Source organism: Hippopotamus amphibius, chromosome 11, assembly GCF_030028045.1.
Source record: "Hippopotamus amphibius kiboko isolate mHipAmp2 chromosome 11, mHipAmp2.hap2, whole genome shotgun sequence".
Taxonomy (NCBI): Eukaryota; Metazoa; Chordata; class Mammalia; order Artiodactyla; family Hippopotamidae; genus Hippopotamus; species Hippopotamus amphibius.
Genome location: NC_080196.1, coordinates 11,451,911 through 11,476,940, shown reverse-complemented (window position 1 = coordinate 11,476,940; position 25,030 = coordinate 11,451,911). Strand labels below are relative to the sequence as shown.

General features: G+C 45.6%; 1 protein-coding gene across 7 annotated transcripts in view; it reads right to left on the bottom strand.

Annotated features, from left to right (window-relative positions):
- The window catches only part of JARID2 (jumonji and AT-rich interaction domain containing 2), a 237,387-nt gene that overhangs the window by 111,622 nt on the left and 100,735 nt on the right, over positions 1-25,030 (bottom strand). For 6 of the 7 annotated variants that reach the window (XM_057700587.1, XM_057700589.1, XM_057700585.1 and 3 more), the window contains one exon: positions 15,242-15,377. In XM_057700587.1, coding sequence (XP_057556570.1) covers positions 15,242-15,377 — 136 coding nt within the window. Of the gene's footprint in view, positions 1-15,241; positions 15,378-24,546; positions 24,658-25,030 lie in introns of those variants that run through there. The other variant, XM_057700591.1, reaches the window with a different exon arrangement.

Below are 25,030 nucleotides of genomic sequence, written 5' to 3'. Positions count from 1 at the left end.
CCAGCTAGGTCTCAAGGACTCAGGAGTCACAACCGGCCAGTGACTTCTGTACAGGACCACACAGGTACAAATGTTTCCATCATGGCAGAAAGCTCTCCTTGCCAGCGCTGACCTATGGAATTTTCATGCAGCAGCCCCCATGCTTCTGTGCTGTCCTCTGCTAGGAGCTAAGACCCAGTACACAGGGCAAGTCAGACAGATGGAACTTCTTTACAGGCCTTCTTTTCAGGCGGCAGGGTGAAATGAGAGGAGGGGGCCAACAGAGCAGGAGCTGACAAATCCCCTCCAATGCAGCACAGATGGCTCGTGGTGAAATTGGTCTAGCTCTCACAGGAGAGAAGGGAAAACAGAGGTTGGAACCATTCAAAAGCCACACGCTTATTCAGAAAACTAAGAACTGTAGAAAAACTTTCTCTGTGCAAAGCAATGATACCAAAGGGGGATTTTTCTCACAAATGGTTTTAGGTGATCCTGTTGTAGCTTGAGGGTGAAAGGTCAGCAAGCATCAACTAGGACTCAGGAACCAAGTGCCACATGAAACTGTTCTGAGTTAGGCTCGCATCTTACTACCCTCAAGGCTATAGGCACTGAGAGAGGTGTAAACCCACAAAGAGAGGACTCTGGGCTGGCTGCCTAGGTTCCTACACATGCAGGAGACGCCCAGAGAGAAACCATCACCCCACATTCCTATGTGTGGGGAGAGGCGTGGGTGGGGAAGGATTCACACAGCACAGGCACACTCCCTCTAGACTGCCTCCTATCCACTCCCCTCCAAGTTCTGCAAAAGCCTCTAAATACTTCCCAACCCGACAGTCCACAGGGCATCGAGCGAGCTGGAAGAACACGAGCCTGCCATAAACACATCCTGTCATCACTCATCACTAAAACAGAACCAAGTGAGACAAGGGGCGGCAAGGGTTTTATTTTACTTAAGGAGGAAACCAGTGAAGGGATGACTGCTCACAGCAATATCCAGTTACTGGTAGAACTAGAATGATAGGACGATGCTCGTGCATATTCCAACATATCAATTTGTTGACACATCCAATATTGCTTTAAATGGCTGGAATCCAGGAATTTGGGGCTAATGTAATTTGACAAATTGCAGTTTGAATGGTTCCATTAATGCAGCCTCTATCACTTCTAAAAGGTTGCTGAAAATACACAGACCCTAAGAATTTTCTCTCCTTGACCATGACCTAAAGTTTAGTTACCATCCTCACGTAACCCCAAAGTCATTCTCCCTCCGCCTGCCTCAGGCCTCTGCCCTCCAACCCAGCTGGCACAGATCCTCTTTTGCATACCAAGTGCCAGCTCAGAAACCATCCTCTTGGGCTCCTCAGAGACTACAGAATCCAGCACTCTGTGCCCAGATAGGGGCGCCCCACCCACACAAACCAATCTCTCACTATTGCTACACGGCAGGTTTCGCAACACCATGGAGGAATGACCTGCTGGGGAAAACTAATAGGGATCACTTCCTTTGAGCTTGGTCAGGGTTTCTGTTCTCTAAGTCCCAGTGTGAGGTCTAATTACAGGATGCTGGCACCCAGACGCAGGGAACAAAGCAAACCGATTTTAATATAGTCCCTTAAGTATGCTGTTTTATGACACAGCTACAGCTTTTATGAGAAGTGGTTAGGTAATGTATATCTAGAACCTCAATAACAACTGCCCTTTGAATGCTTCCTTTCTGCCAGGTACCAAGGACTTTAAATAAATCATCCCATTAATCCTAAGAATATCACCTCTGAGAAAGAAATTACTCCTCCACTTACAGAGCTGGGAAACAACGAGCAGGGGCCAAACAGAGCAGCCAAGTTGGGTCTGTCAGGATGGTGGGACCGTGAGCCATCCTCTCACGGATGACAGCATGGGCCTCTCTTGCCAATTACCAAGGGAAAAGTTGGAGGGCTGTGGCCTTCTGGCCCAGGACTGGCAGGAGGATGAATGCCCAGCAGTTCTCTCCAGGAAGCCTCTAGGTGGTGTGCATTCATAGCTCCAGGGCCCTGAGCTCAGACCAGTGTAGTTTCAGAGTCTAGCCGGGGAAGGCATACAATAGTTTTGGTTCACACAGATGCATTCTCGCTGGGGATGTACAATATGCAGATGTTCTGAGCTCGCTCTGCCCACCATCTACCAAAAAAATCAGTCAGTTCCTCAGACAGAAAGCACTCTTGACCTTGATTCTGCTCACAAAGGGGCTAAGACATTGGAGGAGAACGTATGACAAGTCAGCCAGGGGTGGTGACCAGTATCCTCCCATCCACTACCAAGAGTAGCCACTTGATGGCAATCTTAACCTATTCCCTTGGAATTCTTCCATAAAGGGAGACCCCAGGAGGGAGGAGGCACCAAGAATGGGCTGGCCGACCCGGTGGACACTGCTGGAGACAGCATCTTTGGAGACCTGTGTCTGCAGCGGCAGGAGTGTCCAAGGTGGATAAAGAAACTAAGCCAACATTCTCCCTTGGGTTACTTGCCACATCGCAGTCCCCTGTGGGGGCCTAGGTAGAAGTGATTATACAGGCTCTGCAGTCAGACAACTCGGGAAGATGGAAATCTCTCAGGCCCCGTGGCATGTTCACATCAGGCTTTCCATCAACAGACTGAAGTGCGAGGCAGACAGATGGTAACAAACAGGCTAATAAATCAACGGCAAGCTCCTGCCTCTTACCTCAGCACCTTGTCCCCTGAAACCACAGAAAAAAATGCCGAAAATGAAAAAAGGCAACTTTCCTTAAAAGGTGCAGCACTTGTTGAATAAAGTGGCCCAGCACTTTCCTTCTTATTTAGATTGTAAAAGACAAGGATAAAAACAAAAACAAAAAACAAAACAAAACAAAACAAAAAGGCTATTTGCATCTTCTGCAGAAAACGCTCTCCAGAAAGAAAAAAAAAAAATAGAAATGCATCGTAAACTGCATTCACTAGACACTTCTATTTTCAGTGGCAGGAAGATTAACATCAAAATGTGGGGAGAAGGGGGAAGGAAACGGGACTGGACTGTTATCAGGAACCAGTGGGCTCTCTCAGCTTGGATGTCGACATGGTCCACCTCCCCCCCCCACACACACACCCACCCCCTCAATACACACACACTTCAACCTGGCCCTGTGCTTCCTAACTCTTGGCTTCTCGATTTATAAGGAGGGTTCAGACGGAGAGTGGAGTGTGTGCCAATATTTTCCTCTGAGGGATTCAGAAAGTGCCAGCTGAGAGGCTTCCAGCTCACCCTTTACAACTGTAACACTTTCCAACCGAGTCAACTGGAAAGGCCTTTTTCAAACAGCACTGGTTGTCTGAAGTCAGGTCAAGGACTGAGTGAGGCAGGGTAAAGCCACTAGGGTACAGGCTAGGCAATTTGCAGCGCAGATCCCACTAGAAATTAGCAGGCTCCTTGCATGCCAAAATGGAATATTCTGGAATATTTCCACTGGCATGTCACCCGCCCTGATGGTGTCTGAAGAGGATTCGTCAACCCTCTAGAAGGTAGGATGCAACTTTCAAAACATGGACTCGATGAGTCCCAATCATATAGTAAGGAAGGAGAGTGTCAGAAATAACAGAGTTAAATGTTTCCGACATGGAGACCTTGAGCTGCCTTCACGCATCAGAAGGCAGAGCCATGGAAAACTGGAAGGAAACTGCCACTTCCGACAGCACCACAAGCTGGTCTGTGAGTCTCAGGCCCAGATGGCATCCCCTGTCATCAAGACCAGGTGCCAAGCGTGACCAGAATGCCCACCTACCTGCCAAAGAGAAGTGCAGACCTGGTTAAGAAATAACCCAGAAGACAAGGGCAGGGCAGGGCAGCGGGGAGGAGGCTCCCTGTGCACAAAGAGCTGACTCGTTACATCCAAGGTGTGAATGAGCAAGAACACCAGAGACAGGTCAGGGAGTGGTGCAGAGAGAGAGGCCCTGGACCCCAGGACACCAGGCACAGGGAGCCCTAAAGCTCTCCTTGGCACAACACAGGGACAGCCTGGCTGACAGGCTGGGCTGACACTGGCCACTTGAGAGGCAGGGCTAAGATTATAAAGTAGTTTATGCTGCCTTCATTGTCCCCAAATCTCCTCCAACGACAGACCTGTACTGTTTTGCAGTCTTTGGGAAAGAAATTATGAGGATGCTAAATCAGGGACTCTAAAGAAAGATGCTAAAGACCATGGAGAAAACTAGAAGGATGTGTGAGATTTGGCAGCAGGTGAGATTAAATAACGACATCTAAACTAAGGGATCTGTGGATAATTTCGCCAAACCATATCCAGTTATCACTCTTCTGGCTTTAAATACATACCGTACAGGACTCTAAACATTTAATGTGGCTCAAGTAATAACAGGTTATTTCCAAAAACTAAGTTAAATGGTCCTCTAAATTTGGGAGAAATGGGATCTAAGAAATTCACAATCAAAGCGAAACTGCACTAGTCCATTGTGGTAACTCTTATAGTAATTTTAAACACCATAAATATCACAGAATTCAAATCATGAAATGGCTAAGATTTAGAAAAAACACATGAGGCCTTTCTCCAAAGAGAAGGAGATGGGTGGTATTATCATCTACAAGAATGAATACAAATAAATTTCATGCATGAGCAAGTTACCTTGGCTGAATGCAGCCCTATCTGGTGACCCCACAGGGCCTTCCCTTTCCATACAGGTTGAGAATTCAAAATAATTCGAAGGCACTGCCCTAAATTACACTTACAGCATAATATTCTGGCAAGTAAGATTAATTAATGTATATAACAAATAAAGAGTCCCTCAACTTCAAATAATCCCATTATTTTTCCAAACTCAAGGCTAGAACAGTCCTTCCTAGGCCATCTCAATCACCAATCCCCTCCCAAGCCCTTAGGGCCTAAAAAACACCTTGTTTGCCTTCTCTTAGGGCTTGTGGCCTAGGACAGCAGCTCCCCACACATATGAATCATGTTTCAACCCCCGTGAAGTAAGGGACCGTGGCTAATCCAAGTGGTCTCACGAAAGCAACCACTCAATAAATAAATGTCCAAGTTTAATTCCACCCAATTGAGAGGAACAATATCTTCTCTAAGGTCCAACAGCCCTTAGAGTTCCCTGACTTACCAGGAAATTGTTATCGTCTCACAAAAAGAAACATGGTGCAGATTAACATGGAAATTAACTTCATCTAAAATTAAATAAATTGCCTGTGACCCCCCCACACACAAAATTGCTATGTTGAAACCCTAGCACCCAATGCACCAATGTGACTGTATCTGAAGACAGAGCTCATAAAGAGGTGACAAAAGGGTAAATGAGGTCTCTCTCTCTCCCTCCCTCCCTATCTCTCTCTCTCTCTGCCAAGAACCAAGGCCTCACCAAGAACTGAAGCGGCCAGCACCCTGGATCTTCAACCTCCAGAACTATGAGAAATAAGTTCTGTTGTTTAAGCCACCCAGTCTGTGATACTTTCTTACGGCAGTACAAGCTGACTACTACGTAGACTTACAACACAGCCACAAGAAAATGGACAGAAATCAGCAATCTCACCACGCTGCTGCCACATGTTTTTGCATCCTCAAGGCCATCAGGCAGATCATAGGGTCCTCCCAAGAACCACTCTAACTGAAAACACACTGTATTGGCAGAGAAGGGATATGATTTACAGATGCCCCTTTAGCTTGCCTTTGGGGAAAAGCCTAGTCTTGAACCCCAGTTCCAGAATGTCCTAAATTATAACATCAAGGCTAAGTATTCTTAACACTCAGACTAAGAACAGTGCCACAGAGGGGGCGGGGTGCCACCAGAGAAACAGGACATGGAAGAGGATGAGACGTAACCGTTTAAAAGCCAACGTAGTCTGAACTTGCACAGAATGAAAACTCTGATGCTGGTTTAGGATGCCGAATCTGGCTCCACGAGTGCCACCACGAGATGGTGAATGTCATCTATGAGCACACCCAACTATGCGGTCCTTATTCAAGGGCTGGTTACTGGACACGTATGTGCCTCTAGCTCTGAGGCACTTTCAAGTCTCAACAGACACTCTTGGGCATCCAGTATATTCTGGGGAAAGATCTTAAACTCATGTAAAATCATAAAAGCTTCTAAAAACAGAGACAGTCATGTTGACAAACCACTAAATGAGCACATGCTTTAAAGAAGTCAAATGAACTAGAAGGGACAGGTGGAACTTTTTCTGAGGTGATGGAAAAGTCCTATATCAACACTGGTGCGCTGGTCACACGGGTATGTGTGCATTTGGCAACTCACTGAAGGGCACATCTAAGACAGGTGATTTCACAGGGTGTAAAGTCTTGTTCAATTTATTTTAAAAAGTAGTCAGGAAAGGGACTTCCCTGGTGGCACAGTGGTTAAGAACCCACCTGCCAATGCAGGGGACATCGGTTGGATCCCTGGTCAAGGAAGATCCCACGTGCCCTGGGGCAACTATACCCATGCACCACAACTATTGAGCCTGCACTCTAGAGCCACAAGCCACAACTACTGAGCCCGCGGGCCACAACTACTGAAGCCTGCACACCTAGAGCCCATGCTCCGCCGCAAGAGAAGCCATTGCACTGAGAAGCCCATGCACTGCAACAAAGAGTAGCCCCAGCTCACAGCAACTAGAGAAAGCCTGCATGCAGCAACTAAGACCCAACACAGCCAAACAAAAACAAAAACAAAGAAAACGAAAAACAAAACAAAAGAAATAAAACACCAAAAAAGTGGGCAAGATCTGGATTCAGGAATCCTGGGTTCAGACCCTGGTTTGACCAACTCCTTAGCTCCATAGCTTTGTGCGTGTTGCTTTCCATCTGAGACCCACTCAACAAACCCACAAAGTTACAAAAGTAATAGTATAATTATCACATTGTTATGAGAATTAAAAGCAGTAACTTTTATTTTCTTAAAAAGCCCGATTTTAATTTAAACTACCAACCAATGTATCTTGTACAAAGATGGGCATTCAACAAATTTGGGTCAGAAAGAAAGGGTAAAAGGGTGACACAATCCCAAGAATGTTTATGATAGTGAGACTTATAAACACATCACAATTTATGAATAAATGTGTGCTCTGGTAACAGGGAAAAAAGCATGGGCTGTGATCAGGGATGAGGAGGCTAGAGGGTCAAGGTGAACGCATTTCCAAAATGGAATCTGGAGTGAGAGGTCGTACGAACCCCTGAACAAAGAGGAGAACACCCACAGCACGGCAGAGGGGTGTTGGGCAGGAGGGTGGGGACATGGCCAGTGTGCAGGCGACCACGCACTCTACAGAGCAAGTGCCCAGGAGTTGTGCATACAGCAGTAGTCAACATGGATGAAGCTTTTCTCTCCCGGAACTTAGAATCTAGTGTGGGGAGAGAGCTTATAATAAACAACAATAATACAAGGCCAGGCAGTGAGAGAGTCTATGCAGAAAAATATTACAAGGTAAGGAGCTAAAGAGTAACAGGCAAAGGCACAATTTTTAATAAGACGCTCAAGGAAGAAGTCTCCAGTAAGGGCACATTTGACCAGGGCCCTGAAATACCGAGAGGGATCACATCACACAGGTACCTAAAGGAAGGGAGCTCTAGATAAAAGCACTGGCAAGCACAAAAACTCTGGGACAAGAGTATACTACTAAATGCATTTGGAACTGCAGGAAGGTTAGACTAGGTGAGACAAAGGGGAGGGAGAGACAGAAAGATATGACCAGAGAGATGCTGGGGGACCACATCAGGTGCCCAGGGTAAGGATGTTTGCCTTTCATGCTAAGAGAGATGGGGCGACACTGCAGGACACAGCATGCGCTGAGTCACACTTACAAAGGACTGTTCTGGCTGCTGCCTAGAGAGGTAAAAAGGCAGAAGTTGGACTTTCTTGGTGGCGCAGTGGTTAAAAATCCGCCTGCCAATGCAGGGGACACGGGTTTGAGCCGTGGTCCAGGAAGAGCCCACATGCCATGGAGCAACTAAGCCCATGAGCCACAACTACTGAGGCTGAGTGCCACAATTACTGAAGCCTGAGCACCTAGAGCCCATGCTCCACGAGAGAAGCCAGTTCAATGAGAAACGTGTGCACGCAACAAAGAGTAGCCCCTGCTCACTGCAACTAGCAAAAGCCTGCATGAAGTAACAAAGACCCAACGCAGCCCAGAAAAAAAAAAAGGGGGGGGGGGGGATGGGAGGAGGGGGAGAGCAGCAGAAGTTGAGAGAACTTTAGAGGTTGTGGGCTGGTGGCAGTGGTGCAAACTCACTTTCAGAAGATATTGTGAGTTTAGAATAAACAGGTTTTGCAAAATCTGGTTGGGGGTGGGTGAGTGCCAGATAACTCCAAGGTTTTGACCAAAGCACCCAGAAGAGTGGAACTGGCATTACTGACAATGGGGAGCCAGACAGGGCGGGAGCAGATGAGTATGAGTGGGGATACAGAGGTGACTTGTTGCACCTCAAGTTCACGAGGTCTATCAAGAAAACAAAGTGCAGAAGGCAAGTAGGCAAGGAGAGCTCAGGAGAGAATCATCGTGTCAAATGCTGCCAAATGGGCAACTAAAGCCACACTGACTGGTAGCTGGATTTGGCCATCAAGGTCATGATTAGCCTTGGTAAGTCACCTGAACCTAGGGGTTCAAAAGAGAATGAGGGTGGAGAGGATATCAACATGAATGTAAATAATAGAGGGAAACAGACTGTTTAGACGTTTTCTTTCAAGGATTCTATAAAATAAAAGAAACGAATAGCAGGAGGAAGCTAGATTATCACAAGGTTTATACGTAATGGGAGAAACTACAACATGTTTTGTTTACTGATGGGAATGATCTGGTAAAATAGCAAATAAATGATGAAGAAAGGAGGGATACTTTCCAAAGTGGTGTCCCTGTAGAGATGAGAAAAGGGATTTTGGTGTGTGAAGGGAGGCACTGACCAGATAGACTCTTAGAGGCGGAAGAGCTTTAAAAAACATCTGACCACAGCAGGTTTCCATCCTCTCGCCTTCACTGCCCCTCAAAGTCGGGCCACTGTAAGAACTGGGGCAGGCAGGAAAACACTGTGGAACTGTCTCAAGCTCAGACATCACACACATGTGCCACCGCCCCCTCCTCCACCAGGTGACACTACCTGTGGGGTGTGCCCCTCCTACGAGAGGGGTGGAAGCCAGGAGGATGGAGATGTAATCAGGGAGAGAGCACAGAGCTTGCAGAACCACCAGAGGAGGCAGGCTGATGATGCTGGGCAGGCAGTGGGCCTCAAGCACACACGATGGGAAAGAGGGGCAGAATACATTAACCTCCACAGGCACCTGCATCCTTAACTCTCCCTGAAATCCTCCCACACAGCCATGCCTGCTGGGAAGCCTGGTGTCTCACCATCATTTAAATTGGATTTCTGGTTCCAATCAGTCTTCAGCATGATCCATTCCTTCCAGTTAAGCTCATTAGCAAGGTTCAAAATTTCTCGTCTGTAAAATGATGAGTCTGACCTATATACCTCCAAACGTCCCTTCCGGCGCTAGCAATCCATAATCCTGCAGCCGGAAGGGCTGCAGGCAGGCTGGCGATTCCCTTGTTGCCAGAGCAGTACAAGCAGGCTGAACGCTGAAACCCGCCATGTGTCCCACTGGACTGTGACAGCAACACGTCTGGCCGATGTCTATTTGCTGGTCTTCACCCCCGCCCCCACACTACCTGCTGTCCCGGCCTCAGCCCTCCCTCAAAATTCCCAGAGCTTTCAAGGCCCATCGGAATGCAACTTCTTTAATGAAGCTTTTCCTGGTAGCTCCACACTGGGCCTTTCACATCACCTGCCTCCCTGCGAACCTCCTCATACCAAACCAGTCACAGGCACCTCTGATTTTTAAAGCATTGTGTTGTATTTTGTTGTGCTTCATTGATACCAAGTCACACATATTTTTCTCTTGTTAGAAAGCACCTCACAATTATGATGGCTTACACTTATAATTGGAAGCATTTTTTTTCTTTTCTTCCATAAAATAATAATGCATCACTCAATGACATCTTAGATGAGATGAAATAAGCTATTCTGACTCTTCCAAAATAAGCAATTTCAGTTCCATTTTTATCACTCACAATACCTCCTACATATTGAGAACTCCGTCAAGTACTGATCAGATGGGAGCTCTATCTAGAAATGTCCCATCTGCATTACTCAGGGTCACGAACAGACTGACGACAGAACACCTATGAGAGAAAGACACCAAGCCTTCTCAATTCTACCATTTTCCAAGATAGATGCAGCTTCGTTTTTAAACAAAGAATAAATGTAGGTTGTTTTCAAGAAGTGTATTTGCCCTCACTGTGTGCAGCTTTCTCTCCCATGGAGTGTTGTCAGGGGAAACATCTCACACATGGCCTGCAGAGGCCACGAGCACTGACACAGAAGCAGCTCAATCTGGAAGAGCAGGATAAGCCCACTGGCGGGGGTGGGGGGGGGGGGGGGGGGGAGGAGGAGAAGATTGTCTTTCCTGTTGAAGTAGAGACTATCTTGAGAACTGATAGACCTGAGAGCTTCACGCCACGGGAAGGCAACCCTTCAATCACAGCATTCATTTCAAATATGGCCAAAAAATAAACTTCCATTCATCAGAAGAGATGACCAGACTCTTATTTTGACTCAAAAGTCGTATTTTAATCTCATCCTGTAAACAGTGAATTTGCAGGAGCTGAGCCCATGTTTCACTCCACAGACATCAGTAATCTCAGATTTTTGAAGAGTCCAACAAAATTCTACTCTTTTAAAAAAGAAGTGGGGGTGGGAGGGTGGGGGGTGGGGGTGGGAGTGTTGTACACATGGTCCCACATCTGTGCTTCTAACTTTGGTCCCTGGCTACAAATGGCAAGCGCTAACAAAGCCCACGTGAATAAATACTTGTACTGCCCCCTCCTCTGAGGTCTCTCTGCCAATGAAAGATTTCACATACCTCCTTCCAAAGAAATTGCTATTTGAAAAAAAGTACTCCTATAATTTCAGTTTTGGAATCCGACCTTTATAGGGGGTTCCGAAACTGCTTCTATTTATTTAAGTGGTGGTTATAAGCAGGGAAACTCAATGCAGAAAGCTGAGGTTTAAATCCCAGCTCTGCCCCCGGACTCGTGTAAGCAAACTGCTAATCTGCCCTAAAGCAGTTTCCTATATTTCTAAAAAATGATTGGTTCTGAAGAATAAATGAGCAAAATACAAGTAAAGTGCTAGAACAATAACTGGCAAAAAGCAAGCGCTCAACATAGGTTCCAGCTATCACAACTACTGTAAGATTCTAAGAAAAAAGGATCCAGCGTCCCCTGAATCTAGTCAAGATGCTTTATGGCTGGCCAGAAGGTTTGTTGGATCTCAGATGAAATTTATAGGAAGCAAATGAAATTCAAATACAGCTAATAGCTCCCCTCTCTTACTGTGTAATTATGTGTACTCATTATTTGTGTAGCATGTTATTATTTAAATGTCCCTAATTTTAGCCCCAGCGGGCCAAGGGCCCTCAAAGAGTGGCCGAGGGCTCAGCCTCTGCCAGCCTTTCCGAAGCTTTTGTCAATTTATTACTGCCGGGAAAAGTGGCACCATCTACAGCAGAGAGTAGACAGAAAGCTCACATCCAGCAGAAATCTTAGTGCCACCTCCCCTGAAGCCTGGCTACAGCCAACAAGCTGTAACAACGGCGTCAATTCCTACACAGACAACCCACCAGTCTGTCCCAGACTCACATTTGCTACCTCCAGGAGGACAGAAAAAATTCATCCCTTGTCACTTTAGAACCACAAAGGCAAGACTGCTGGCAAACATGGATTTTATGACATAAAATATAAGGTCTTGATACTCTTATGTCTGCTTGGCTTATTTCTACTCTACCAGACCTGCAGAAGTGGCAAGGCTGAGCTCAGCCACTCAGGCAAGCTGCTGCTGTTTGCACCCTGTGAGCAGACACCAGTGCCCCGACCCTCCTCACACAAGAGGCCAGGGCAGGGGCTGCCTGTCCATCCTCCTAGCGTGCCCGTGATTCTGCAGAAGTGATGTCAACTAGTTTCCCAGTTAGATAAAAATTATGTCGAGCCCATTCTACTATGAACTCAAAACACTATTTTAAAATCAAATTTTTCCAGGAAACTCTGGTAAGACCAATAACCAAGAAACACCTTTGCTTAAATACAGGGGGGAAAACCAAAACACTTTGTTTTCAATACTACTGTTGCAAAGATAGGGTGTCATTTCCCGCCATTCTGGATTCTAAATTAAGTACTGGATTCAAAGTTACGTGACCTGAGCTGTAATTCCAGTTCTGCTATTGCATCATAAATAACGGGGTGCCACTAGGAAGTCACTACCACAGAGAACACTCACAGAGCCCCCACAAGAATGTCCTCTTCCTCCCATAGACGAAAAGCCATGGGTCTCAGAGGTACCTCCCTACCCATGATCCCCAAGCCACGAAGCAGGAGAAAGGAGCACAGGGGCAGAAGTTCCCCCAACACCACCCTAGCTGGGGTGCAGGCACCTATTCTCACCTCTGTCCTGTCCAGTTTCACATCACACCTCCCAGCAAGGGCTCTGTACTGGACAGTTTCACACTCTACCACCAGATAACTTTCTGTCACAATTAAAACTAGACTAATGGAATTATTTCAACTTTTGAAAGGGAACCTGGGGGGGGGACCAAAAAAAAAAATTAAAACAGAAACGAAAAGGAAAGGCATGACTTTAGTTGAAACCACTCTTCCTCCACCACTAACCTATCTTCACTTGCCCACAATGAAGAACCCCAAACAGTATGCTGTGATGTACAGCTCCAGACAAGGTCATTCTACAGGCACAGCACACAAATGATGATCTATCATAAAGCATCCTCTCAAACTCAAGTGATACACGGAGAAGCACACACATGTACGCACATTCAGAGAGAACGCTGCTGGCAAACCACACTACCCACCACCCACGAGTCTGGAGGCTGCTGGCTATTTCAGCTTCCTCTGGATCACATCCTCTAGGCGAGCACACCCCTGAGATTCTGGGACCTACAGAGAAGGACTTATTCCCATGGTAAGGAGTCTGGTTTCCACACTTTCCAGGAGCCTCAGAATAAGAAAGCATACTTTGTTTAACATACTAGCTGCCTTTAAGAAAATTATTCTTAAAACACATGTAAGTTCTAAAACAAGGAGATTTGTTTACTTAGAAATGCTATGGAAATCCAATACGCAGAATAACAGAAAGGTGGCCTTGGAATGAGGCCTGAACAAACACCAACATGAATCAGACAAGGGCATGCTGACTGCAATTTCACAACCAAAAGACAGAAGCCTTGAAGTCCCAGTATTTAAAAAAAAAAAGGAGAAAGAAAGAAAGAAAAAGAAAATTTAAAAAGAAACAAAAGAAAAAGGAAAAGACAAGTCAGTCTTTATCAGGGTGAAAGATAAACTACCACGACAAACGACAAAAACCACCTTTTTTACAGAGGTGCTAAAAGAATTATTTAAAGTCTTCAAGGATCCCAAAAGAGATGTACGTGCCAATTTTTCTTAGAATTCCTGCCTCGGTATCGTCAAGCCCTGACTATGCCAATGAAAACAAGAGCTACGTTTGGCCAACTAGCTGGCAGCACTAGTTGCTTCTTAAATGTTTTATTTTAGTTTTTGTTAGTTACCCAAGTTCCACCATTATTCAATCTTGGACACCTGGCTACCTACTTTTCCTAAAAGCTGATTTTTGCCAGTTGGGTGGTTTTTTACTTGTTAAAGCTTCCTAAAATACAAAGGCATCACCACTCCTGAACAGGAGAATGAGAGCTCGCCTTGTCACAGTAGTAAAATCCAACCCCATAGCAGTCATTGCTCTACTAGAACCCCAGGGTCCAACGATATCTGCCCCCCCATCACCCTCCCCCTCAAAAACTTAGAGCAAAACAGTAGGTTCAATGTGAAACAACGACAACAAGACTGATCATATCGAATGCTCTCTAAAAAGGCACGGGGCTTAGCACTTACAGGCAGCCAAGAAATGGGTGGGGTCCCTACCTTGCAGGAGACCTGTGAACAAATAAGGTTCTAAGCTGTGTAACTGTAGCAAGAGATTCCTCAAATTATTTTGCTTCTGCAGGTGTGAAAGATTCAAAAAGGACTTTCCCCATACACGTTGGCCCGGACCTCAGGGGGTTCTTGTTTCAAGCCACACAATACTAAAAGAGAGGGGCAGGACCTGGGTGGGTGGCAGGGCAGATCCCAGTGGCGTTCAGGAAGGCCATCTCAGAAAACTCCGCCGTGGCCTTATGGAAAGAGAGTGCCAACAGGTCCTGTCTGGAAGCACTGGTTCCAGCAAAAGGCTCCCAGACAACTCACCTTACAACTAAGCAGGATGGAAAAAAACTGGACACCCTAAGTCAACCTGTCACTCTGCACCCTGGCAAGATGTCAGGTTCCACATATGTGATGACTCTATCACCCCACGATCACTGCAAAGACTCAAAAAGAATACCAGCATCTCCTCTTGTTCACCTCCTTGCTCCAAACAAGTACAAACCAGAACACGGTCAATTCATTCATTTTTACCTAAGATTCTAAGAGATTAATAAGAACAAGAGGGGCTGTGGAATGCGGCCACAGCCACAACCCCTGAAATAAAATACCAACAGTAACCAAATGTTTGTTCTGAAATGGTTTTCACTGGATGATTTCATCTGAGTCAAACTAACCCTGTTAAAAAAAAGGCATGAGGATAAACTCGGACAAGAACAAGTTTCCCTCCAGGCTTCAAGGATCCAGGATGAGGAACACGTTGGATGCACCGGAACTCCACCTCCACTGTCTACCTGCAGCTGTGCAGCCACCTGCCCAGCATGATCAACAAGGAAGGCAGCAGGGCCTCAAAGAGGCAGCTGAGCCAGAGAGAGAGCAGGAAGGGCAGCAGCACCCAGGGTCGGGCTACTCCCTATACAGACAGGGATAAGAACCAAAGTCGCCACGTTTCCGCAAGATCACCAAAGGCTGCTTCTGCTCTCATACTTGGCTAGAAAGACGTTCACAGAAAAACCTGTAAGTCACGCTCCACACTCAACCCAGGAACGAGCAGAAACCAGCACAGACTGACTAAAGCGCCTTTGCCAATTACATTACGCAGCGAACAAAGGAGCATCAAAATGAACCTATAAACCCAACGGGACGTCCAGCATAACCGCCGTTAGGGGCCCAGCCTGAGAAGCACGAGCCGCCCAAAGCACAACCATTTCAGAAACAAGGCCAGGCCCAGAAACGTCGTCCAAAACAACAAAACAGGCAACTCACCATTCACAGCTTTCAGGCTCCCAGCAATGCCGTCTCCGTGCTGCCTCTTCTGGGCATTCTTGAACTCCTTCAGAGACAAATAAAGGACTTTACGTACCACCCTTTCTTCTGACCATGGAATCCCATCACTGTCATCCTGGAGAAACAAGGAAGAATGGGGAGAGGGGAGTTACTTAAAAGAAAGCAAGCAAATGTTAACAGTCAGAATAAACTTAAAAAAACAAAAACAAAAATACCCCCAACAAGTACTGCACAACTGAGACCCAGTTCTGGACATCAGAACTACATCCTATGGTGAAGGGAGGGCACTGGCTCTTCCTGGAGAGACTGCGAGCAAAGAGCCACCCCTCAGGCTATACGGACTGGACAAGAGACACAAGCATCTCATTTCCTTCACGTGCCCCACGCCCAAATTCCATCATTAACTGGTAATACAGAAGTTTTATATTCCTGGCAAAGTTTAGAAAAAACAGTAATTGCAGCCACAACAGGAGCTGTAATGCATCACCGTACTAGAGTTCTTTAAAGTAAGTAATGCCAGAATGTAGGCACCTTACAAATATGTGCTACACTCTTTTGGAAAATTTATTGTTGTTGTTGGGGTTTGGTGCTGCTTTCAAGGAATTTACAATTCAGTCAGAAGAAGTGAAATTGGATCTGCACTGGCCTTTTAAGGGAGTGAGTCACAAAAAACGAGAGGGACCACTGCAGAAAAGGACACTGGATCTTGGTGGAACAGAGAATGGTGGCAGGGGGTGGGGGTGGGGGGATGATTTTTTAAAAAGAATACACACAATAACAGGTCTTGAAGGCCTCATATAAAAGTGTGGCTCCCCTATGTGTGTTGTATCAGATTCAGTGCAAATTCTTGAGAGAGGAGTGAACAAAATGAAGGCCAGACAGAGGTGGGGGGAGAAGAACCAAAGAACCAGCAGGGCGCCCAGAGACTATTCCAGCAATTCCAGTAGTAAAGATAGAAAGAAAGACTGCAGACCAGAAGGGACTGAGGCATGACAAGAGCCAAGTCCGGGAAGACGAAGATGGTCGATACCGGTGCGCCAACTGAGTTAACCGTTTTAGGGAACCTGCAAGAAGGTTTTTAAGGTTTAAAGAGCCTCTTCACACAGCTTGAGGTACTCACAGGTTCTCTTCTGTGGATATCTGCCTACTGTTTGCTAATCTAAGAAGTCCTTACAGTCACACAACTACTTCAAGACTTAAGCATTTTATAAGAGTTCAATTTAGAGATGGAAGGATTATAGGCTTCTTAGACATTTGGGGCCTTAACACAACAAGGAAAACATTAATACCCAAGGAAAGCAGGATTTTGGATATTCAGGTTCTTTTTGTTCAAACAGGAGGCCAAATACCCCAGTCAGGCTGGTGCTGTTGCATTCAACATCCAACAGAACTGGTTTTTACCCCCTGCCACTACCAGGTCACGAAAACCTCCCAGGGCCAGAGATAAGGGAGGTACGTTATCTGAGGTCTTCTAGCTCGTAAATTCCAAAACTCTGCATGAACACACTACATCTTAGAAATCCAACCACATAGACTCTAAAGCCCTAAATAACTGAAGCGGTGCTCCTCTTAAGCTTCCAGGATTTCCTAGAATGACAGTGATTCTCCATCTTCTATAATAAGGGGAAGAGAAGCCCTGGGGGAAAAGAGCTAAGCCTTCCACCTCGCCTGGGATGTCCTTCACTCGTGCAGACCTGCCAAGCCTCTAGAGGAAGAAGTCACATCCTGCCTCCCCAGTCAGCTCTCCTGAGAAAGCTATGGCATCTACAGACCAGGATTGTGGTCAAGTTCACATGTGAAGGCTGAAAGCAGCCAGCAGAATATGCCTCCACCTAATGGGAGGAACACACGTTAACTTCTTAACTGCCACTCAGTCCAAGTCACCAGAGACCTGCCAATCACATGGCTGAAAACCAGGAAAATGAAGCACTCTGACCAGACCCCACTTGAGGAGCTCAAAGAACCAACCTGCATAAGAGGCAAATGATTGAGCCACACAACATGTGAGAGGTACAGTGAATTCACTCTTAGCAACAAGCAACTCCCGAGTGTGCGTGAAAGTGCCTCTAGCATATTGGCTTCAACTGAATGATAATCTTGACCTCAGGAAGAGTTCATCCTCACTGGGCTGAATGAAGTCTGCCTCTCAGGACCCAGGGAAGGCTGCCAGGCACAAGTCCCTTCACCACCCTCAGGTTCCTATCCTCAGCATTTAGGTCTCCACAACAAGCCAGCTGTGATTATAAACGGTTATTTTCTACATACACAGTTTGTAAATTGTAAAGCCCCAAAACTGTTTTCAATGTAAAATTCCTGTGACGATTTACTGCCTCCTGTTCAGACTGGTGCCTTCATTCCGACTCTAGGCCTCCATAAGAGAATTATACTCCAACAACTTATGTCTAATTAAAACATAAACCATGTGGAAGGAGAACTCCTGCAAAGGAAGACACATTTAAGGTTCACTTAGTGGCACCAGCAGCAACGTGACACCTATAAAGTATTTTAAATACAGGAGAAGCAATTCCAGGGCACTGAACACAGGGTTTCAAGTTCTAGACGTTAATAATCAAATTTTTTTTAAAAAACACACACGACAGTTCTTTTATAATCTAGAGTGCTACTCAAGACTTCCTTCAGTGTTGATGCAAGCCGCGAACCTAGCAGGTAAGAAGTCAACTCTGCTCCGTTTCCAAAAGCTCAGCAGGTAAGTAATAATTTAGAGATTAGAAATCCAACTGCCGTTCATAGCTGCAGAGTCACGATGAATCCCTACATTCAGCTCCCACCTCACCCTAGTGGGCGGCTAGCAAGGTGGGCCTGCACCCAACCACGAGGCAGCACAGGGCCGTGCCAGCTGGGTGTCCTGGGGAGCAGGAAAGAAGAATACTTCAGAGGCCCAACCCTTACCCGTCCTTACCCTAGTTCTCAACAACCAAGTACTGAGCACTCTAGAAAACAACCCAGATGTAACTCCTTCATTAGAAGTCAAGCAACTCTAAAGGCAAACCCCATCCACCCACCCAAAAGTTTCTATAACCTTTAAGTCCAGCCCTTCTGTTTTATTTTCCCTTTTCCGGTAGCTGTCTTTTTTAACCAGTCACAGAAATAATGTCTCCATGGAATCAGGAAATCATTTCTCCTGCTCAGCACCTGAAACATGCCTGACAGAGTGAGAGTCCAGGATTTCTGAAAACTGTACAAATTGAACCTCATGCCTCCCACGTTCCACTGCCCACACTTGGCCTGCCAGTGCCTAACTTCCAGGATGGGTGAAGTGAAGTGCCTGAAATCACTCCTGCTTCCTTGACTAAAATCACAGCTGCCCCCCGTAAAACACTCCCCACAACGACTAACCCAACAGGGCCGGGTGACACCTCGCACGCTCAGCAGTAAGCTTGTCAACATTCTAGAACAGAGTCCTCACCACCCCTCCTACCACCACCTAGCTCCCTGCAAAAAACAGTGCCCGTCTCCAAGCCCACATGGCCTTACAAGGCCCAAATTTGCTGCCCCTGTCACAGTCCGATAAACACTAACCAATTCCTTCCCAAAATACCCCTTCTGAGTCCTCACTGTTACTCTTCGAGCCTGGCATCGCGACCATACAGGCTCCTTCTCCTCTGTATCTCCCAGGATGCTCTCACTATATCCACAAAATCCACACAATCCCCTTCTGACCTTCCTGGACCACTTCTGACCACGTGGTTCGCTCTCTCTCCTCAAAGGGAATCACTCTGGATTTGAACCACAGCAGGAAACAGATCCCTTCTCCACTAAACCAAGCTTCCGCCACTAAGCCAAGCACCCAGTCCATTCTACTTCACTGGTCAGCTTAATAGAGGAAGATATAGGAGGAGTCACAGCCACTGATAGGGGAGTCTAGCAGCCTCATTCTGATGCAAATTCAGCTGCCCAGTGCATGTGTCCATTCTTGTGAACCGCATTATTGACTGAAAAACAGCTCTATCATTTGGAGTTTCCATAAGACCTCCAGGTTAACAGACCATCTAAAACTTGAGAACAATCAAGCTCCCAGATGACATACCACCTTTCCTCATTCCCATCCCCCCAATCTCTTGTTTTTCCCCAAGCCCAAAAAAGTGCTTTGCAAACACTGAAATAAATAAAAATAATTGGGTCTGCTGGTAATAGACGGGAAAAAAAATCACGTAGCTCTAGATTCACTTTGCTATCGACTGCAAAAAATCACTTTCTTTGGCAAATGGAAGATGAGTAATAAAACCTTTAAAAGTAAAAGTGACGGGCCTTTATTTTCATGTGTAAAATGTCTACCATTCTTTGAAAGAACTTTGAAAATGGTAACAAGTCAGGAATTAAACTAGAATGTTTATGATCATAATCTTTTTATTAAAAGGAAAAATAACAGCATAACCTCATGCTGCCCCAAGGTTTATAACTGATGTGTAAGATAAAGGGGCACAGAAAACAAGCACATGAAGACATTACACACCTTGCGGCAGACAGCACCACCTAACAATTCTCCAAAGCCCACAGTCCATGTTAGAGATACAAAAGCCGTCTGCGTCCTCCTGTACCCCCTGCAACTCCAAGTGTGCTCCAAAGACCGCCAGTGCCTTAACCATTTGGCATCTTGTTAGAAACGCAGGCTCATTTTAAGATTCCCTGCTGATTCCCACACACATTAAAGTTTCAGAAGCTCTGCTGTACACACTAGTTCCCCATCCTGCCCATTTCATATCATTTTTTAACTTCCATCAGAATACAGGCAAAGGTAAAGATGAGGTGAAACCCCAAGATGAATACTCCTAACACTCATCTAACTGTTGCCATTTCTGCTCTCAGAATACAGAAGTCTATATTAACACATTCTAAGAAATATTCCCTTTGAATTCTCTTCACTGAGCTAAAACAAATGACCAAATAGCAAAAAGTGAAATCAACAAAAAAGGTAAGACACTAAGTAGTGGTTCATTCCTTGAATCATTCCTATGTGACATGATGTCTCAAACCCTCATTCTCTGATTACCCAATTTGGGACGACTTCCCTTTAAAAATGTGACATCCAGGGACTTTCCTGGTGGCACAGTGGTTAAGAATCTGCCTGCCAATGCAGGGGACACAGGTTTGAGCCCTGGTCCAGAAAGATCCCACATGCCAGGGAGCAACTAAGCCCATGTGCCACAACTACTGAGCCTGTGGCTCTAGGGCCTGCAAGCCACAATACTGAGCCCGCATGCAGCAACTACTGAAGCCCACACACCTAGAGCCTGTGCTCCGCAACAAGAGAAGCCAACACAATGAGAAGCCCACGCACCGCAACAAAGAATAGCACCCACTAGCCTCAACTAGAGAAAGCCCACGCGCAGCAACGAAGACCCCACGCAACCATAAATAAATAAATAAATTTATTAAAATATATAAAATAAAAATAAAAACGTGACATCCAGAATTAAACACATTCCAACATGTGAATAATAGTCCAAAACAAAAGGACCAACACATGCAATAAGATCGTGTCTATTTCCATGCACAATCCAATAGCTGGGATACATTTTAGTAGCCATATTACACAGTAGAATCTCATTAAGCTTGCAGTTAACTATACCAGCCAAGGTGACTTTATTGCGGGGGCAGGGTCCTTTTTTTTTTCTCTCACTACAATGCAACAAAACCCAAAGGAAGGCCCCAGTCCAACAAAAATCACAGCTCCCAATTGTAGAATTCTTTTTCTGTGATGTTCACCTGAACTCTAATGTAAAAAACAAAACCGAAAAACCAGCACAGGCCACAGAGGGTCATGTTTGAATGAGAACATAAACCAAGTTGTCCTCCTTACCCAGGTTTACGGACAAGACAGAAAAGAGGGTACAGGACCTGCTGGGTGCAGGCTGGCGTGTCTCCTACCCACACACCGTCATGGAGAAGGGCTGGGGCTGTGGACCTGAGCGTGCATGACTGTTTTCAATGCACTTGAGTGCCTATCCCAACCTCCACATAAATTCAAATCAATGTTAGTTTAAATAAGGCCCAAAAAGGATCTTAATATAAATAAAGTTGCTGGCCATTCAAATTGTCTCTCCATGGCCCACATTTCAAAACACTGGGTTATTGATTTAACATGCTCTAACTGCACCAAGAGTTCTTCTAATTGATTGTCTCAAAACTGATCAGGTCAGGGACTTCCCTGGTGGCAGAGTGGTTAAGAATCCGCCTGCCAATGCAGGGGACATGGGTTCGAGCCCTGGTCCAGGAAGATTCCACATGCCATGGGACAACTAAGCCCAGGTGCAACTACTGAGTCTGCGCTCTAGAGCCCGCGAGCCACAACTATTGAGCCCACGTGCCGCAACTACTGAAGCCCACACACCTAGAGCCTGTGCTCCACAACAAGAGAAGCCACCACAGTAAGAAGCCCAAGCACTGCAACGAAGAGTAGCCCCTGCTCTCTGCAACTAGAGAAAGCCTGCACGCAGCAGCAAAGACCCAATTCAGCCAATTAATTAATTAATTAAAAACTGATCAGGTCAATGATACAGTAAAGCCATGCCCTCCATTCAGCCACAGGCCCGGGCCGAGCCTTCATGGGCTTCTGCTCTCCAGTGGCTTCCAATCCTCTTCTGAGCACTCAAATGCTTTAGTGCAAGGAAATGGGGGTGTCCAGGTCAGTCAAGCTTACAAAGCAGCTGCAAAGCAGAGGACAGTACCCTTGCAGTCCTAAGGGAAGAATATAAAAAGTGATAATGACTACCGCCACCCCTCATTATCCACGGGGGACTGGCTCCAGGACTCCCCATGGACACCAAAATCCCAGGATGCTCAAGTCTCTCACATAAAGCGGTGATATTTCCATATAACCTACCTAAATCCCCAGCCTTCCGGCTGTATACTTTAAATCAGGTCTACATTACTTGTAATACCTAACACAATGTAAATGCTATTTACAATTTTACTGGTAGGGCAAATATTTACATATTTGCTGGTGGAGCAAAGTCAGGTTTTGCTTTTTTATCTTTCTGGAAGATGCCTCCTGAATGTTTTCAATCCGCCATTGGTTGCATCCAGGAATGCAGAACCCTGGACACGGAGTACCAACTGTATGACAATGTATGACGACGGCAAACGCCCCCTGCGTGCTCACTATCTGCCAGACGCTGGGCTCAGCACTTGACTGTGCAGTTAATGCTCTCGATTCTCTGCTCAGCCTCCCCTTCAAGGCCACATCATGCTTTCTCCCTTTCGTTTAAAAGGGATGGGAAAGGAAGGAATTACGAAACTCTCGGTTATCTTTTAGAGATGAGTTTCAGGGTCTTGCCCAAAGGTCCCGTGGCTGAAGAGAAGCAGGAGCTGGTACAGCAACCAGCTATCAGTCCGTCAGTCCACTACGTGGCAGGTGGCAGATGAGGAAGCAAGATTCAAAACTCAGAAATTTGTTATTAAAAAGAAAACATCAAATGGGTAATTCACACTGGCTCTAAATGAAAGCACCATTAAAATTACTTATTTCAAGGGGCAAATGCAAACTTTAAATGAAAAACAACTCATGAGCATCAGCTAGAGCTGGAAACTACCAGGAGGAGGAGGCAGGCGGGAGGAGAGGCATGAGGGAGGGATCTACTCTTACTGGCCTTTACAACTGGCTTTTATAACTGAAGAATATCAATTCTAAGGGTCTCTCTCAAAGCATCCTTATGCAATTTTTCTGTGTCTCCATTTTTTTAATGGTCTCAAATTCAGACCATCTTGATCCAAGAGAGGGAAAACAATGAAGGGAAAAAACAGATTCTAGGGAAGTGCATTTCTGATCAATTAAAAAAAAAAAAAAAGGTCACACATTTTCTAACAATTACAACTATTTAAAAATGAAGTGGGTCCCCCCACAGAAGACAGTTAATTTCCCACTATTTGTGAGCAAACTGCAGAAGAGCCTCATCCATCACAATAATCTATCATCACAGCCAAGGGCACTGTTAATGATGATGCTGGGACAACTGGTAGAAACTGGGACACAGGTCAACCAGGGACAAGGGCCCTTTCCAGCAGATTTGAATCCATTAAAAAAAAAAAAAGGTCACTACCACAAAGATCATTTTTAACATCACCACATAAAATAAAGCCAACATCCAAGACATAACAGGATAGAAGTGTGACACACACCTGTGGTTTAAGCTAAACTGGAGAACTGCCCACCAATGTTTTAAATTTCAACCGGGGCCGGTGGGGGAGAACACAGGGACGGACCTGATGGACATGTGCACACAGACACTTGCAAAAGCCACCATGTTCCACAAAAAACACTCCTGCTTCCAAAGGGAAGGAGTACAGCAAGTCAAATGCTCTTCACAGCCTCCGGTAAGTAAATCAAGCAGATGGGGGTGTGCAGGTTGGGAGGGAAGAGAACATCCGGGTTCACAGGCAGGAAGACCCTCTCCTAACATAAAGCCCCTTATTAAAACTTATACAAGTGCTAAGACAAGTCATCACGTGTCTGGATCACAGGAGCCACTGGACAAGTTACCAATCCCACCATATGCATATACCTCATTTCTATCCAATTCTGCCAAGACTCTGGGAGTAGAGGAATTTGTGACTTTCCAGTTCCTTTTTAAAAAAAAAAGAAGTCGTCTGATGTCCCACTCCAAAGCTCAATTCCACCCTGGGTTGGATTAACAGAAAATGCCAATTGGGGGTGGGGGGTGGGGGTGGGGGGTGTTTATGGCTGCAAAGAGGTGACCAATAAGAAAAGAAAACTTGAAAGGCTCCAGGAGGGAGATGAGGAGAAAGAAATCATAGCCCTTTCCTCCTTCCAGGGAAAATGTCTGGAAACCTCTACATAAATGCCTTTTATTTTCAAGAGCACAAGTTTTACACATACCTGCAGTTAAATCACCCTACTTAACACAATCTGTTGCTGTCTGAAATATCAGCCTCTTCCATCAACAGTTTGGGAGAAGAACGAAAGCATCAGAAATAATAATAATAACAGTAATAATAGTAATTTGTTGGGGATGTTGATTCTTGGCACAGATTCCACATAAACAAGGATTTACAGAGAGAGAGAGAGAATACTGCAGGAAAAAGTAAGACAGAGGTACAACTTAAGCTAAAACTACTGTTTCTTCCCCTTTTAACAAAATATTTTCTCCACCGGAAATCAACTCAATTTCTCAAATCAACTTGATGCTAATCCATTTTTTTAAATTCCATAAAATGGTTCAACTGTCAATACTCAAAGATCGAAGAGAAATCGGGGAATATTCACACCTAGAAAGTAGATAGTGGCCAGGAAGCCACTGACTTACTGAACTTGTGAATGATGATGCTCCTTTGCCTTGGTTTTAAATTAAAAGCACTTCAAGCAGCAAATTTCCTCCAACAGACATGCTTCCCAGGATAAAGTAAACGGTCTGAAAATGCTTATGCAAGGAGAGTTTTACTTCTTCCAAACTCCCATTAAATAATGTGTACTTATCTTTGATTACCGCCTATTTAAAAAAAAAAAAAAAAGCTACAGCTGAAATTGGATTAAGAACTTCTGCTGAAAACGATTTATTGCATAACACAACTCTGACAGCCTGACTCTCCCGCCACCAACTGAGCCTTTATAAAAATCTGCTGGGCAGCTGCCAAGTCAGCTCTTTTGCGTCTGAGCGTGTCAGACACTGCCGTTGTCAAGGCAGCGGCAGCACGGGCTGCACAGGCACACGTTCATGGTTAAACGGTGCAGTCGGGGACCAGCAGTGAGGGCCATGCAACACAGCATTCAAACCCCCTGCAATTCTTGGT